General features: G+C 37.6%; 1 protein-coding gene across 1 annotated transcript; it reads right to left on the bottom strand.

Annotated features, from left to right (window-relative positions):
- Positions 1-6,894: 6,894 nt before the first annotated feature.
- Positions 6,895-15,498, bottom strand: LOC135097907 (uncharacterized). Its single transcript, XM_064000032.1, has 2 exons — positions 15,151-15,498; positions 6,895-14,359 (listed from the first exon to the last, which is right to left on the bottom strand). Exons 1-2 carry the CDS (start codon positions 15,301-15,303, stop codon positions 10,769-10,771), a joined length of 3,744 nt encoding a protein of 1,247 aa, XP_063856102.1. The 5' UTR covers positions 15,304-15,498; the 3' UTR covers positions 6,895-10,768.
- Between the last annotated feature and the right edge of the window lie 3,086 nt (positions 15,499-18,584).

Raw genomic sequence — 18,584 nt, 5'->3', positions numbered from 1 at the left:
AAAGCCAGTCGGCGGGGAGACAAAAGCAGAAGTATGTGAGGCCTCCATACATTGCAAAAGAAATATACTGCAGATTGGTTTATTCTGTCTGCGTTCACGTGACCTTCCATACCTCTCCTCTTTGTCTTTTTTCTCTGTGTCTCTGTTTATCTGTCTGTCTGTCTGTATCTGTCTGTTTGGTTGCTTGTCTGTGTCTGTTTGTTTCTCTCTGTCTTCTTGTTTGTCTTTATCTTTGTTTCTCTCTCTCTCTCTCTCTCTCTCTCTCTCTCTCTCTCTCTCTCTCTCTCTCTCTCTCTCTCTCTCTCTCTCTCTCTCTCTCTCTCTCTCTCTCTCTCTCTCTCTCTCTCTCTCTCTCTCACACACACACACACACACACACACACACACACACACACACACACACACATATTTAGTATACTACTGCATGTGTATCTACATGTGTGTGTGTGCGTGTGTCTGTGTGTGTGTGTGTGTGTGTGTGTGTGTGTGTGTGTGTGTGTGTGTGTGTGTGTGGAGGCCAGTATCATCAGCACACATCGGTCTTGGTTATCGGTGACAATGGCAATTTTTCAAGCAATGTTTCTCTACGTTTTGCTTTATCACTTTATTCCGCACTGTGTTTGCATGGCCAACCGTTTCTGCATTTTTTTTATTTTTTATTTATTTATTTTTTTTATGTGCAGTATTTGTCTTTTTTCTACATATATTTGTCATTTGTATTAGTATTTGTGATAGTTATGAGTGTGGGTGTCCTGCAGGGTGACATTGAAGGTTTGCTGAAAATGCATTAAATCATCATGTTGCAAGCTGTGTCATGCATTTCTTTTGTCACCCTTTATAATGTGTGTCGCGTCCGTTTTGACATTCAAATGTAACAAAAAAGGAAATACCAACAACAACAATTCCTTTAGTAACAACAACAACAACAACAACAGCAGCTACTACTACCACTACTACTACTACTACTACTACTACTACTACTACTACTACTACTACTACTACTACTACTACTACTACTACTACTCCTGCCACCAACAACAGCAGCTACTACTACTACTACTACTACTACTACTACTACTACTACTACTACTACTACTACTACTACTACTACTACTACTACTACTACTCCTGCCACCACCACTATATCATAAACAACAACAACACACACGCAGAGATGGCCGTGCAGCCTCCACCGCTAGCCAAACAAGTCCTCGGGAACAGCCCATGACTTATGGCTTATGGTGGTGGCTGGCAGTGAAGAGACGCTGGCTGGCCGGGGCTCGCCGTCCTTCCATTACCTAATCGCCGCCGCAAAGGAGCAGAAAGCCAGTCATCTTCACTAAAGTTTATGAAAATCACTCGCCTGTGTATTCCTGCATAGGTATTCCAATAACTTAAGGGGCAGTGCGAAGTGAGTCTGGTCTTACGTTGTTCCACGTATTTCTGTTGACCATTCTGACCAATAGGTAATGAGTGTTTTTATTAGAGACAACGACCAAGGCCAAACAAAATGGGTAAAAGAAAGGCTACCTAACAGAGGTAGCCAAATTTCTGATTGGGGCAGAGCAAACTTGGTATTGTTCAATGCCTCAAAAACTCAATTCCTCCATCTATCAACTCGACACAACCTTCCAGACAACTATCCCCTCTTCTTCAATGACACTCAACTGTCCCCCTCTTCTACACTGAACATCCTCGGTCTGTCCTTTACTTATAATCTGAACTGGAAACTTCACATCTCATCTCTAGCTAAGACAGCTTCTATGAAGTTAGGTGTTCTGAGACGTCTCCGCCAGTTTTTCTCACCCCCTCAGCTGCTAACTCTGTACAAGGGCCTTATCCGTCCATGTATGGAGTATGCTTCACATGTCTGGGAGGGTTCCACTCATACTGCTCTTCTAGACAGGGTGGAATCAAAAGCTTTTCGTCTCATCAACTCCTCTCCTCTAACTGACTGTCTTCAGCCTCTCTCTCACCGCCGCAATGTTGCATATCTAGCTGTCTTTTACCGCTATTTTCATGCTAACTGCTCTTCTGATCTTGCTAACTGCATGCCTCCCCTCCTTCCGCGGCCTCGCTGCACAAGACTTTCTTCTTTCTCTCACCCCTATTCTGTCCACCTCTCTAACGCAAGAGTTAACCAGTATTCTCAATCATTCATCCCTTTCTCTGGTAAACTCTGGAACTCCCTGCCTGCTTCTGTATTTCCACCTTCCTATGACTTGAATTCCTTCAAGAGGGAGGTTTCAAGACACTTATCCACCAATTTTTGACCACTGCTTTGACCCTTTTATGGGACTGGCATTTCAGTGGGCATTTTTTTTTATTAGATTTTTGTTGCCCTTGGCCAGTGTTCTTCCTACATAAAAAAAAAAAAAAAAAAAAAAAAAAAAAAAAAAAAAAAAGAGAGAGAGAGAGAGACAAACGCTCAATGCCGTAATCATGAAGTATCAGGAATAGAAAAATCGAAAAAAAGACCACTTTAATTAGCTAATTTCTTTATTCCAGTAATCTCATGTTATTTTATTGGTCTAAAAACTGAAACTATAAGCGCTGAAAAGTTTAAACTCCTTGGGCCCACTTTTTTTTTTACTCATGTTCAGTAATTACACTTGAAGCCTGCGCTACAAAACTGTATTAAGGTTGAGGAAAAGCCACAGCAGCCTGAGAGTTAATCAGCGTGGAAGTAATTTATAGCATCCGTGGTGGGAATGACGTGAGTGACGTTAGATGTTGCTGCACCACTGATTGGGACACTGAGTCACTTCATTATAAGGTCAATCATTCTCCTACATATTTACAAGCCGCGATCCAGTGAGTGTGAACTCTTTTGACGTGTTGTTGTCAGTCGTGAGTACAAGTAGAGGAGTGTTACACTCACTGCTTACCCATACTAATAACAAATATCACGGTCTACATTAATAAAAATAAATAAAAACTTCATAAAGGGGAAAGAAAAATTCGACTTAAGACTAAAAGTAAAATAAAAAAAAAACAAGATAATAATGATGTGTGTATATATAAAATAAAGAAAAATGAAAAAATTGAAAATTGTAAGTCTGATGTCACGAATTCTTGTATTTGTATGCGTTGTGTTCTATAAGGACTATTGTAAATGCCATAGACATGATTTCCCGATTTCTAATGTTTTATCATATTGATGATGCAGAATTCTTATTAAGCTTTCACTAAAATTAGGAAAAAAAAAAAAAATCCACCACTGCTCATTACAAGTCTGTGAGAAAAGACACCGAGGCACTTCAGAATATTATCTTATAATTTCAGAAGTGAACGGAAAATCGCAGGTATAGTGAGCTTTGTTCCACGAGAGCCGATCGCTCAGCAAAAATGATGTACTTGTTTATATAAATGTCTATTAAAATTGCGTGAATTATTGAACACACCGAGGTCACAAATATGAGCCGATGTGTTTAATTATCCTCATCACCATCCGTGTGGACGTTATATAGATGTTGATTATGTTGATGTGCATCGAGAAGCGTAAGACTAAACTATGCACCAAAACCCATCGACAGGTACCCAGCACGCCCCGGCAGCAGGTCACTGATGACGTCATTGCCTGTTGTGTTGCCATTGTGACGTTCTCTCAAGTCCAAGATAATTATTCAGATTCTTATGCGCAGTCTCTATATTGATGATGCAGAAACCTTGTTAAACTATCACTGGAAACATGAGGACGCCATTGAAAACCCTAATAACTCTCGTTAAAAGTATTAAAATTAGTCGAGATCTGACGCGCGCGCAGACGTTTGAGAAAAGAGTATCTGGTGTTCTGCGGGAGACAAGGAGATCAAATACAGGACGTCTTGAGACAAAGTAACCAGAGGACAATGAAGGGAATACAGTGGCAGCATTCCCTCTTCTGAAGCTTTCCGGTGCCTTGTCTGTGGCTGATCCTCGCAAGTCTTCTCTGCAAGGCTGCCCACTCTCAAACTTCTACCTCAAGTATTTCCTGTGCAGTCTTTGCATCCAGGCTCATCGCTCTGAACATGAAGTAAGAAAGGAAAACGGAATGAGAGAGAAAGAGAGAGAGAGAGAGAGAGAGAGAGAGAGAGAGAGAGAGAGAGAGAGAGGTGAGGATGGAGGAGAAAGTGAAGAATGATGGAGAGAAAGAGTAAGGATGAAGGAGAAAGAGAAAGAAGGAAAGAGGTGAGAATGAAGGAGAAGAGAAAGAGAAAGAGACGGGATTAGAGAGAAAGGGAGGGAGAGGCAGCGAAAAAACATAAATGAGTAGTGAGCTGTGGTAGCCTCGGATGAAGACACACAATGGTTGGTCCTCCACTCTATGATATAATCCGGCAATACATATCGCTCCCCCTTACGTCCCATATCTTGCTTCCCTCTTAATCTATGGCACACTTTTCCGCCTGAGTTTAGGGCGGGAGTGTGTCTGGAACTGGAAGGTAGGAGGTATTTGGTGAATCTTGGATAGAAGGAGAGAGAGAGAGAGAGAGAGAGAGAGAGAGAGAGAGAGAGAGAGAGAGAGAGAGAGAGAGAGAGAGAGAGAGAGAGAGAGAGGGGGGGGGGAATAATCTAATTTTACTACACGCAACATTTTTTTTCATTTATTTATTTATTTATTTTTTTTTTTTTTTTTGTTTTTCTAGTTTTCCCTAGTCTGTCAGGGAAAACTAGACGAAAAAAAAAAAAAACTATACGCAGCATTTATATTACCAACTTAAGTGGTCATCCATTTTCAGTAATCCAAATGAGAAAGTGAGACGTTTGCTTTATGAAAACTCTGAAGTGAGGAGTCATTCTGTGCTTGCCTTCATAGACTCGTCATCCTTTATGCAGCTTCTGTATAACGCAGTGTTGTGTTATAAAGATGCGTGATTTGGGAAATGAACAAGAACTAATATAATTATGGTATACATTCCAAAACTGAAATACATGAAATCTGAAAGGCCTGTGCATCGTAATAACATTATTTCTGAACTCCTTCCGAGACTGTAATGATGACAGAAAAGAAAAAGTGTACGTTGCTTGAAAAATTCTGGTAAGCCTTGGAACTCCCTGTCTGTTTGTGTATTTCCGCCTCCCTATGACTTGAACTCTTTCTAGAGGGAGGTTCAAATTACTTATCCTCTGGTTTTTACTTTTATTTATTTATTTATTTTTTTCACTGAGGACTTTCGCCTTAGCGGCCTTTTTTGTTTCCTAATTTTTGTTACCCTCTTGCATAAATAAAAATAAAATAAAACATCGTGTGTTTATCTCAATTAGAGATTTATAAATATTAAATATAAAGAAGAATCGTGCAGTCTTGTGATCATTTCAGTACGCTATATTTTCCCCCACCGAGTATTCCCTGAGATGTTTGAACGCAGCATCTTCCCACACAGAGGAAATGTAATGAAAAAGCCTCTCTCAAGAAAACATCTTGTTCCTTTTGCATAAATATGAATGAAAATCAAACACACCAGATGAGAGAGAGAGAGAGAGAGAGAGAGAGAGAGAGAGAGAGAGAGAGAGAGAGAGAGAGAGAGAACCGTATCAAACAGCACTCGATCCAGAAGTCATTGGCAGTTAATTAGCTGAACCATCGGAGTGTGTAAAGATTCGAGCAAATATTAAACTAACAATCTTTTACCAATGGACGATATCAGCGGAATAAACTAATAAATCTCAAACGTTCTATACATACCAATAAACTATAAAAACTTCCCCATTGTTATCCTTGTTCCCTGTAGTAGGACACACACACAGACACACACACACACACACACACAGACACACACACACACACACACACACACACACACACACACACACACACAGCTTCTCAGGTTATTATTTTTAAGGCATCTCTCATCCGCGTATTTTTTCCACGGCCGCATTGTTCCCGGGCAGTCAGTGAGTTCCGCGCGCTATCTTGATTGACGGGAAGAGCAACGACATTTTGATGGGAGTGTGTGTGTGTGTGTGTGTGTGTGTGTGTGTGGTGTGGTTTGTTGGGGTGTGTTTTTCTTGATCTCTTCGTATTTCTTTTTTTTCTTTTTTTTTTTTTTTTTTTTGTAAAAAGACTGCTTGGTATGGTGACAAGGGAGACAATATTTTTGGAAGCTTCTATTTTTATGTACAGTATATGCAGAATGTTCAGAGATGTATACCTGCATATATCTTTGTTGATTTTTTCTCCATGTTCTGTGATGAGGAGAATGATAACATTCTTCCCACTTAAGGGTTAATATATATGTATGTGATTATATTAGAGAAAATGTAAATAAATTAGAACGTAATTTTTTTTTTTTTAAATAAGTGAATAAATGATATACAGGAAGCAAAAAAGTCAGATACTTTGATAGTTGCAGTGTATGAGAAGAGAGACACTTGCAATTATGACATTACATTATAGTCAACAATCATTATTATCATTATATTTTAATGAATACTTCATTGTGCACATTATACAATGTTTGTTCTTATTTTGGGGAATAAAGTTTGGTAATTTTTACTTCATTCCATGAAACTCTCTCTCTCTCTCTCTCTCTCTCTCTCTCTCTCTCTCTCTCTCTCTCTCTCTCTCTCTCTCTCTCTCTCTCTCTCTCTCTCTCTCTCTCTCTCTTCATTTTTCTTCTTTCCATAAAAGAAAGAAAAGTCCTCCATATATTATGTTACCATTTAACTGCAGAGTATATATATATATATATATATATATATATATATATATATATATATATATATATATATATATATATATATATATATATATATATATATATATATATATATATATTGGTGAACATTTTTTGGTAGTTTTTCTTTGACTATGCCATTTTTCTTATATTAATATTGATTTTTTTTTTGGTTACTATTTTCAATGTGCATTTTTTATTTTGAATTTTTTTTTTTTTTTTTTAGTATTTTGAGCCTTTTTTGTGTTATGTTTCTTTTTCACTGATTGTTTGACTTTCCTTTATCATTGAGTCTGACTTTCTTTTCATTTTTCTTTTTCTTTACATTTTTTCTTTTTTCTTTCAGTGTTTTGAACTTTTTTGTTTGTTTCGTGTTTTCACTTTTTTTTCTTTTAATGTTTTAACTTTTTTTTTCTTTTTTAGTGTCTTGAGTAGTTTTATCTTTTTAGTGTTTTATTATTTTTTTCTTTATTGTTTGAATTCCTTTCTTCTTTTAATGTTTTCAAATGTCTTTCTTCTTTTTGTGTTTTGATTTTTTTTCCCTGTTTTTTTTAGTGTTCATTATTTCTTCGTTGTTTTTTTTTTTTTTTTAATGTTTTGACTTCATTTTTCCTTTTTTTTATATTTTTCATATTTTGTATTTTAGTGTTTTGAATGTTTGTGAATGTTTTTTTTTTATTATTTTTGAGCGTTTTTATTTATTTATTTTTTTCTTTTACTGATTGAACTCCATTTTTTGTTTTATTATTTTGCTCCATTTCGTGTTCTGGGTATATTTCATATTTTTTTTAGTATTTTGATTTTTTTAATGTTTTGACTCCATTTTTCCTTTCTTACTTTTTTTTTAGTGTTTCAACTTTTTGTTTGTTTACTCCTGCCTCTTTGTTTTGACTTTTTTATTATTATTATTTTTTTTAGTGTTTTCACTACTTTTACAGTGTTTTGAATTTTTGTAGTTTATTTTTCCTTTTTTTTTCCTTTTAGTGTTTTGATGTTTTGTAGTGTTTTTGACTCCATTTATTATTTTTTTTTATTTTTTGTGTTTTGCCTTTTATCCTTTTTTAGTATCTTCATTATTTTCTTAATATTTTTAGTTTTTGTCATTTTATTGTTTTGACTTCTATTTCATTTATTTATTTTTTTCATGTTTTGACTCATTTTCTTTTTTATTGTTTTGCTTCAATGATTTTTTTTTTCTTGATGTTTTGACTCCATGTTTTTTTTTTTTTTTCTATTCTAGTTTAATTTTTAGTGTTGCGACTCCTTTATTAGTGTTTTGATTCTAATTTTAGACTTTTGATAATCTTTTTATTGTTTTGGTTTCTTTATTGTTTTGGCTCCTACTTTAGTGTGTTGAGCTTTAGTAGTGTTTTAACTGTTTTTTTATTTCTTAGTTTTTAAACTTCTTTTTTTTCATTTTGTTTGTTTTTGTCTTTTTTTATTATTTTAACATTTTTCTCTTAATATGTATTTTTTTTTAATATGTTAATATATTTTTTTCTTTTTTGTATTTTCACTTCATTTTTTTTTTTAATTTTGGCTCACTGTAATGTTTTGACTTGTTTGAGTTTTTAGTATTTTCATTAATTTTTTACTAATTTTTCTTTAGTATTTTGACGTTTGTTGTTATTTTAGTTATTTGGCTCATTCTTTTTGTATTTGAGGTGTTGGGAGTGATTTATTTATTTATTTTTATTTTTCTTTCGTTTTTAGTGTTTTGATCTTTTTTCAATGTTTTGACTTTAGCGTTTTTGTTGTTTCGTCTGTTTTAAATTGTTTTAACTATTATTTTTGTCAAGTTTTGGACTCAATTTTTTTTTTTTTTTTTAGTGCTTTGACATTCCTTTGATGCCTCTTTCTCTTTTTTTTTTATTGTTTGAGTCCTTTTTCGTGTTTTGTCTCCTTTTTATTGTTTTGACTCATTTTTTTGGTGTTTTGTCACTTATTACTGTTTTCCGTCCTTTTAGTGTTTTTAACAGAATTTTTACTGTTTTCAATCTTTTTTTCTGTTTTGGATACATTTTTTTGTGTTTTCACTCATTTTTTAATGTTTTCACTTTCTTAGTGTTTTGACATTATTTTGTTTAGACTTTTTATTGTTATGACTTTTTTTTTTAGTTGTTCTGAGTCCTTTTTAGTGTTTTCACTCAGTTTTTCTTTTTTTAGTATTTTGAATATTTTCTGTGTTTTGACGCCTTTTTTAGTGTATTGACTTTTTTAGTGATTTTTATTCATTTTTAGTGTTTGGCTATCTTTTTTTTACTCCCTTTTAGTATTTTGATTTTTTTTCTTTGCTGGTGTTTGACTCCATTTTTTTTCTTTTTTTTATGTTTTTACTGCATTTTTTAGTGTTTTGATTCCTTTTTAATGTTTTCTTTTTTTTTTCTTTTCTAGTGTTTTGACTCCATTTTTTTCTGCATTTTTTAGTGTTTTGAATCTTTTTAGTGTCTTTTTTTCTTTTTTAGTGCTATTTGGTTTTATCGTGTTTTGACAGATTTTTTCTTACATTTGTTTATTTTTTATTATTTTAACTCCATTTTTTTAGGGTTTTGTTTCCATTTTTTTTTTTTCCTTTTTTAGTGTTCTGACTCCATTTCCTTATTTTGCTGCTGTTTTCATTCCATTTTTTGTTCTATTTAGTGTTTTAACTTTTTTTTACTGTTTTGATTCCATTTTTTTTTCTTTTCTAATGGTTTGAATACATTTTTTAGTGTTTTAATTATTTTTTTTTCTTTTTTAGTGTTTTGCATCCATTTGTTTAGTTTTTAACATTTTTTTTGTTATTACAGTTTTTTTTTTCTTTTTAAGTGTTTTACTCCATTTGTCTTTTTTTTTATTGTTTTGCCAACATTTTCTCTTGTGACTCCTTTGTAGTGTTTGTAGTTTTTATTTTCTTTTTGTGTTTTTTTTTGTGCTTAACTACTTTTCTAGTGTTTAGATTTCTTGTTTTAGAGTTGATTTCTTTTTTTTTTAGTTGTTTTGACACTTTTTGTAGTATTTTTGTCTTCTTTTTAGTGTTTTGACATTTTTTCAGTATTTTCACCACTTTTTAAGGTTTTAATGTTTTTTTTTTTTAGCTTTTACTCGTTTGTGTTTTTTTATGTCTTTTTATTGTTTTGCCTATTTTTATTTTTTTTTTACTTTTTTTTGACTGCATTTTTAGTGCTTGAAGTCTTCTATTAATGTTTTAAGTGACTTGTTTTTATTGTTTGACTCCTTTTTTTTTATGTGTTTTAGCTCCAATTTTTACTGTTATGACTGTTTTTTAGTGTTTTTACGTTTTTTTTTGTTTTGTCTTGTTTAGTATTTTGATTTCCTTGTTTTACAATTGAATCCTTTTTTTTTTCATTGTTTTGCCGCCCTCTCTTCACTATTTTGAATGGTTATTTTACTGTGGAATCTGTTTTTTAATGTTTTAACACATTTTTTTTTTAGGATTTTGTTCCTTCTTTTAGTAGTGTGACATGCTTGACTTCTGTTTTCGTTGTAGTGTTTTTGCATAAGTTTTAGTGCTTTCTGTATTTTTGACTGCCGATCCTTTTTTTTTCAGTCTGTTTTCTTAAATCTTATCAAAATTAGCCAAAACTATTTTTCTTATTATTCTCGTGATTTTGGTCGTTATTTCCAGGATGCCTTATTTTGTTGTTGCTGTTCTCATTATTTATTTATTTTTTCCTTTTTTCGGGGGCGATGAGGTAAGATCGGGAATTTCAAAATTCTAGCTTTGTGCAATCATGAATTTTCCACTATTGAAGTTCTTTTTCTTTTGTTCCTCCTTCTCCATCAAGTTTTTTTTTTTTTTTTTTCATGTAAAATTCTTGATTTCTTTTTAAGGCCTATTTTTTTTTAATTTGATTTCTTTCCAATCAACAAAACGTTATTCTTATTGTTTTTTTTCTAGTATCTCTCTATTTTCCATCAAATCATATATTTTCTCTTGTTTATTGTCATTCTTTCTTCTCTTATCCTTATTTGTTTTTGTTATTTCTTAATAATTATTTTTAATAATTTTTTTTACTTTTATGTTTTTTTTACTTTTGTCTTTATAGTTTACACATGCTTATTCTCTTCAACTTTCTACATCCTCACTGCTCTCAAAGTTTTTCACTTCAAAATTCGTGACTCTCTTCTCGCCAAACCCTCTTTTTCTTATTTTGAACTTCTTTGAGGTTGTCTTTTGGGTGTTCCATTACATCCCATTCTTCCTGAAATCGCCTTTTCACTGACTTTTTTTGTTCTTCGTCTTCTGCTGAGGTGCACTTCGTATTAATAGTTTTGTCATATCCGCCATTCTTGATTTTTTTATTAATTTGCATAATTTGTTCACTCTCCTCGATTTTCCTTTTGATTTTTTTTCCAGTATCCATTTCCATTGTTTCGTGTTCATCGTGATCCAGTTTAATTTTCTTTGACTCTGCAGTTAGAAATTGATGAGTAATGTCTTCATTTACCTGGAATTTCCTTTTCATTGAAATGATTTTCTCTTTTTCTTTCGTAGTCTCTCCTTCGCACTCCGAGGACACTTTGAATTCATGGTGCTTTAGGTGCTCGTGGTCTTCGTCAGCCTTCGTGACCGTCCATGCTCGTAACGTCTTCTTGTGCTCCTTGTTGTAAGTTTTGCTGAGGTTCTCGTAGCATCGAATGGTCTTTATGAACCCTTTAGGTTTGTAGTGCCAGAGTCGACGTATTTCTTTCCGAAAGTCGATCTTCAACGCCCTGCCAGTCTGGGATTTGTTGTTGCTAAGATACGTTACGAATTTATCCAGGATCGCGTGGTGGACTGGAGTCTCCCAGGGTTTTTGTTCGAAGGGGAAGGAAGTTGGATAGGATTCCTGGACATCCTGCTGATTTTTAAGTATGTAATTTCCTGCAGGATAATACTGTACATGCAGCTCACGGAATATTTTCTGTATAGTCAGCGGTTCGTTTTCAGTATAGTCAGCCTTTCGTTCCATCTCCTCTTCCTTCCTCATCTCCTCTTCACCTTCCTCTGAGCCTTCATCCATCCAGCCCGAATCACTGTCCTGCTCATCGTCACTCCAGATGTCCCAGGTGAGGCCTGTGAGGGAGTCCTTGGTGGACTCCTTGTACTCCTGCGGCGACACCTCCAAGTAGCTTATTGCCTCATCTTCCAGCACCATGCTCCTCTGTGCCCACTCACTCTCCTGCGTCTGAATGTCATAAACTTTCAAAATTATGTCTTGAGCCGAACTCCGCGACAAGAACCTGTTCATTTTGGCCAGAACTGTCTTGGTGTGGCGTGCCTTTTCCTTGACCATGTTAATGTAATCACGCCGGAGCTTGAGTTGTTTGTTGTTATGTTGGGTGAGCAGTAGCAGCCTCTGGTGTTTAGGGAGGTGCATCAGACCTATGTCATCTTTGGGGCACAAGGGAAACAGACTGTTAAGCTCGTGCTCCGATAAGCGTCTCTTAAGGTACTTGTGCTTCTGCTGCAGAAACTTGTGCGTCAAGCTCTGATAAGTTTCTTTCGCGACAGACAAGTACTTTTCCAACTTATTTCTGCTCATGTTATTCAGTTTTACTTTGACCTCCTCGCGGCGGGCCTGATTTCCCTTTTCCTTACAAAAAAACTTATATTCGTCGTCGATATCGTGAACGAGGCTCTCCACGTAGCCTTGAAGCTTCTCGCAGACAGGGCCGTGGCAGGGAAAGGGCGACTCCTGTCCTTGCATTGTAGCCACAGTCTGTAAAAACAGCAACACGGAAGTCATGTCTGAGTGACTTTGCGGCTCCCCTCCATTTTCCCGCTGTGCCTTTGCGAGGACGCGTTCATTCAGGTACTGGAGGCGGCGGATGGGGAGCTGGTCCAGGAACTTGACAATCTTGACTGCGAGTCGCCGTTTCTTACGGAGCATTTCTACCGTCCCCTGTGCTTGGAAAATTTCTTCACACGACACTTTGTGCTTCCGCGACAAACTGTAAAGAAGGGCTTCTTTCTCCGTCATGAGAAAGTCGTTAAGGTAGGCCTTCTGCCGCTTGAAAGACTGCCACGCTGCAGTGTCCTGTGTGCCCAGGCGCAGTCCTGGGAACCGCTTGAGGCCCTTGGCACGCCGCCACACCTTTTTGAATATCGCGAAATTCCTTCGGCAAACTGTTTTCATGACGTAGCGGCGAATGTTTCTGCTGACATTCTTTTCCATAAACTGTTCAAGAATTTCTTCCTTCTCTTGAATGGAATGTGTTGAAAGATTGACCTTGGGGAACAACGGAGCTCGGCAGCAGTGGAATTCTTGACTGTAAGTCTTGTCTTTGAGTGGGCAGTCAGAGACCATTTCCTGCATCCACAGAGTGCGGCTTACATCCTGACTCCGCCTCCACGCCGCCTTCTCGTGCCCCTCCTCTTCACTACCGTCACTGAATTCGCCGGCAAGTCTGTTAAGCAGCTTGAAGTCCACCTCCTTCTCTGGTGATGTCTGGCTTTTCTTTGTTATATTATCATCACTGGCACCACCGCACTCGCCGTCTTCAACCGAGCTGTACTCCTCGCCATCTGAGGGATACTCAGTGGGACTCAAGCGGGCCTCACTCTCAGCGTCACTGTCGTCCTCCTCATCCCAAGAAGCGTCATTCGTTTCACACTCATCATCCTCCACGTCTGCGAGGTGGCAGTGCATTCTCTCGTCGTCGGAGAACTCAAGGCTGGCGTGTGACTTGTCGTCAGGGATGTAATACTCGTCCTCGTCGTCTTCTTCGTTGCTTGAGTTACCGTCTTGTCCCTTCATCCCAGGCACGCATCCTTCCACGCGGTCATTCTGGTGGGTGAGAGTTTGGGGGTGTTTGAGCACGTGCTCCACCGTCACCTTTCCGTTGTAAATCGCTTCCATGGTGTTCAGCAGAGTCTCTGGGGCCTGTGCGTGAAGCGTGACAGCGCTACTCACAAACTTCTTCGCCATCTTTATCTCTTCATTTGCTATCTTACATTTTTGGATTTCGTCTTCATTATTTGACCGGTTCTCTTCGTTTTCCTGAACTTCGTCACATTCTTCGTCTTTGGATTCATTGACGCTTCCTTCTTCCATCTGGTCGTCATCGCCTCGACCTTCCTCGTCATCTTCATCATCACTCCAGTTTTCAAACTCGTCCTTCTCCGCTGCTTTGTGTAAATAGACTTTCTTATCCATGCCCCGCTTGAAGTAGCGATGCACGATGCCCTGCATGGCGTAGTGCATCTTGCGCATGACGGCCTCCTGTTTCTTGTGGCTCTTGCCCTTCATTCTAAAGTACATGCGTCTCAGGAAGGCCTTGACGATGTATGTCACATGTTGCACCACCATTTTGTTGGGGAAGGTCAGCTGTGCCAGGATATCATCGTGTGACTTTTGCAAGTGATTAAGGCGCGTGAGGGCGGCGAGAAATTTCTTGGGGCAGGTGTTGTCTAGTGAAGTGTATTCGCTACTATCCAATTTAAAGTTACCGACAGGAGGGTTGGGTTTGTCCTGGAGTTCGTTTTCCATCTCCTCTGGCGTGGCCTCAACACCGGCCATGACGGCGCCCCAGGCCTGCTCATCAAAGAAGCAATGTTTGTCCAGCCACTCCGTTACCCAGTCAATCTTAGAAATTTCAATGTGTTCTTCATCCTCGTTCTCAGAGTCACATGTCTGAGGTGCGCTGTATTTGAAGGACTGATTTTGTTCCGGCCCCTTCAAGGACTCAGTGTTCCGTCCCTCTGTCACTACTTTCTGTAGGGCAGCCAGACAACAGCAAATGTTAAGAAAGAGTGAGACATGTATTCATATAAACTTGCATGTGGTGATGAACCATCTATCTCAATATGTCACTGAATTTGTCTGTTAGTCTATCAGTCAGTCAGCTGTCCAGTCAGTCACTCTGTTAATCTACTCCTTCATTAACTTATTCGTATATTCATTCATTAAGACAGCAAATCAATTACTTTATCTATTTGTTTTCTTTCTATCCGTTTGTGTATCTGTCTATCTATGTATCTGTTTTTTTTTATCTATCTATCTATCTCTATCTATTTACCTTTCTATTAATCAATCAATATATCAATCTATCTCTCTACGTATTTGTCTGTGTATCTATCTGTCAGTATCTTCTTACATTCTTATTCTATCTTAAGCTTATCTATCTATCTTTCTATCTATCTATCTATCTATCTATTTATCTACCTATCTATTTATCTATTTATCTATCTATCTATTAATCAATCAACCAATTAATCCATGTTTATCTACTTATCTATTTAATTATCTCTCGGTCTATCAATCTACCTATCTATTTATCTGTCTGTCTATCTACCCATCTACCAACCATTTAACTCATCAATCTGGGTGTATCTTTCTATTTATCTATATGTTCATCTATCAATCAACCTATACATTTGTCAGTCTATCTATCAAGCAATCCAACAATCACGCAGTGTATGCATCTCAACACTCTCTCTCTCAAGAAGAAACCTGCAAGACGGTCATCTGAGGCAACACAGTCTGTGGTGTATACTCGTACTTACTCGTGCCTGTGTTTTCTTGCCACTCAGGCGACGCAGTGCGGCCAGACGCCTCTCTTTGGCTCGCGCGGCTCTTACTTCCTTCACGGATTCTTCTCTCTTGTACTCCATGTCTGTGTATTCCTCAGGACAAATCTCGGTGCTGTTCTCACACATCAGTGGAGTGTTTCTCTTGAAATCCTTGTGCCCAATGGATCACTGGGGGTGGGTAAACCTGAAGGCTGGAGTTTTTGCCAGTAGGTATATCAACTTTGTATTTGGGATCGTCTGTCGCGGCCGAAAATCAGCTTGGAGTTAGGTGGCAAGCAGACTCACGAAGACGGTTGCTGATTGGTGCTAGCGCCCGAGACCCCAGGAAAACGTCCGCTGATTGGTGAAGTGCTTGAACTGGACTGAGTTATTGTGCTTTTGGTTCTTCTTCTTCTTTTACTTCTTCTTCTTCTTCCTCTTCTTCTTCTTATATATATATATATATATATATATATATATATATATATATATATATATATATATATATATATATATATATATATATATATATATATATATATATATATATATATATATATATATACACATATATATACACACACACACACACACACACACATACACACACACACACACACACACACACACACACTCCCTCTTGGAAAAGTTCGTTACAGGAAGCAGGCAGGGAGTGCCAGACTTTACCATAGAAAGGGATGAATGATTGAGAGTACTGGTTAACTCTGGCATTGCAGACGTTAACACAACAGAAATGAGAGCACGAAGAGAGTGTTATGCAGGAAGGTCGCGGGAGGATGGGAGGCAAGCATCTAGCAAGATCAGAAGACCAGTTAGTTTTAAAAGAGGGGTAAAACACAGCAAGAGATGCAACGCTGTGGTGATAAGAGAGGCTAAAGAGAGTCACTTAGAGGAGAAGAGTTCATAAGACGAAATGATTTCCGTTCCACCCTGTCTAATTGTCTGTCTGTCTGTGTGTGTCTGTTGTTGCTCCTGCTGCATTTGATGTGTTTTGTTTTTGTTAATGTTGTTGTTGTTGTTGTTGTTTTTGTTGTTGTTGTTGTTGTTAATGTTGTTTGTTGTTGTTGTTGTTGTTGTTGTTGTTGTTGTTGTTGTTGTTGTTGTTGTTGCTGTTATTATTGTTGTTATTGTAACGTGGAATGAGGACATGATACTAAAGAAAACGTGACGTAATAACTAGCTGAAGAAATGTGCTTAGCTGATTTAATTATGCATGTATATTCGGTCAGTTATTCACCAACACAGACACACACACACACACACACACACACACACACACACACACACACACACACACACACACACACACACACACACACACACACACACACACACACACACACACACACACACACACACACACACAGGAAAAAAAATCTGTTATAATGTCATTTAATTAGTCATTTTCCGTTATTGGTGTGTGACGCTTTGTTCTTATTTGTATGCTTAGTGTTTCATGTCGATCATTTAACAGAAGGAAAACAATCACCAACATCTACGTATCTCTTGTTGATTTTTCTCCATGTTCGGCGATGAGGAGACTGGCCAGCGAATGATATAAAAATGATAACATTCTTCCCACTTAAGGATTAATATATATGTATGTAATTATATTAGAAAAAAGGAAAATATGTTGGAACGTAAATAAGTTTTTAAATAAGTGAATAAATGATATACAGGAGGCAAATATAAGTCAAAGATACTTTGACACTTGTAGTGTGTGAGAAGAGAGACACATTAAGGCATTACATTATAACTGACAATCATCATTATCCTTATATCTTAATGAACATTTCATTATGCACATTATACAACGTTTGCTCCTTTTTTGGCCATAATGTTTGATAATGTTTGTTTCATTACTCTCTCTCTCTCTCTCTCTCTCTCTCTCTCTCTCTCTCTCTCTCTCTCTCTCTCTCTCTCTCTCTCTCTCTCTCTCTCTCTCTCTCTCTCTCTCTCTCTCTCTCTTTTATTTATACTTGATACTGTTTAGTTTGAGAGTCTGCTGTCATGCACATTTATATGCAATCCACAACACTTTTACAGGCTAAAGGCAACATATCTAGTGTTTCCTATCTAAAAGCCTAACTCTGTTGGCATTCTCCTTTTCTTATGTCGGCAGCCAGGCTTTGTTCACGAGCTCCTTGAACTGCTAGACAGTTATGCCTGCCAGACGTGGCTGCGAGGCAAGTAGCGCATTCCACCAGGTGACATAGGTTTGCACAAACTGCCTCTGGTGGTGCCACGTCCTGCAACGAGGCTGCAGGAGCTCTGTGGGGACTTGGGAGACGGCCCTGGTGGCCACCTGAGCCCGCCGGGAGGCCTGCCAGAGTGCTTGTAGGTGAGGCACTCGTTGCTGATGCACCTTAAACATCACAGTGAGGCTTCTACGCCACGACGGTGCTGGAAGCTGCCGAGTCGTGGTTCCTGCTGGGCGCCGCTGTCCTTGATCAGCCTCACCGCACGGCTCTGCACCTTGTCGAAGAGGGCAAGGTGCTTATTGGCAGCGCCGCCCCAGGCAAGGCTGGAGTACTCAAGGGACGAGCGGACCTGTCTCTCTCTCTCTCTCTCTCTCTCTCTCTCTCTCTCTCTCTCTCTCTCTCTCTCTCTCTCTCTCTCTCTCTCTCTCTCTCTCTTTCTCTCTCTTCTTTGTTTATAAGAAAGGAAAGACCTCCATACATTATGTTAACATTTTACTGTATAATTTATCTTTATATATATATATATATATATATATATATATATATATATATATATATATATATATATATATATATATATATATATATATATATATATATATATATATATATATATATATATATATATATATATATATATATATATATATAGGGTGCGTACAGTATTTTTTTTCATTTTTTAGGGTCACAAAAAAGTCACAATTTTGTTGCAAATGCAATTATTGCAAAAACGAAAACCGGCTCTGTATGAGCACACTTCTGGTGTCCCGTTACTCGATGAATTCTTCCTTGGCATCAATGACGTCCTCAACACGCCCTGGAAACCTGGCACAGGCCTTCTTCACGACCTACTTTGAGAGACTGGCGAAGACGACCTTGATTCGACTGATCAGATCATCCTTACTCTTGCATGGGGTGCGGTTAGTACCTCGTTCAACTGCGCCCCATACAAAATAGTCCATAGGGTTGAGGTCAGGTGAGTTAGGGGGCCACACATCAGGGGCAACGAAGTCAAAGAAATTGTCAGAGAGCCATTTCTGAGATTTTCAAGAGGTGTGACATGGTGTCGAGCCCTGTTGCCACACGTAAGGTCTACCAGCAGCTACTTCCTCAATCCATGGCTTCACATGGGTCTGTACGACTTCGATGTACACTTCGGTGCTCCTGAGCCCCTGGGGAAAGAAGAACGGGGGCATGACGTGGCCC

This window comes from Scylla paramamosain, unplaced genomic scaffold, assembly GCF_035594125.1.
Source record: "Scylla paramamosain isolate STU-SP2022 unplaced genomic scaffold, ASM3559412v1 Contig36, whole genome shotgun sequence".
Classification (NCBI taxonomy): Eukaryota; Metazoa; Arthropoda; class Malacostraca; order Decapoda; family Portunidae; genus Scylla; species Scylla paramamosain.
Note: the sequence above shows the minus strand (reverse complement) of the source record. Positions and strands in the feature narration are given on the sequence as shown.

Bases quoted from the DNA above. Each gene is read 5' to 3' on its own strand.
- LOC135097907 (XM_064000032.1), bottom strand. From the start codon at position 15,303: ATGTGTGAGAACAGCACCGAGATTTGTCCTGAGGAATACACAGACATG. The intron at 14,360-15,150 runs GTAAGTACGAGT...GCTGCCCTACAG, and splicing joins GCAAGAAAACACAGGCACGA to AAAGTAGTGACAGAGGGACG.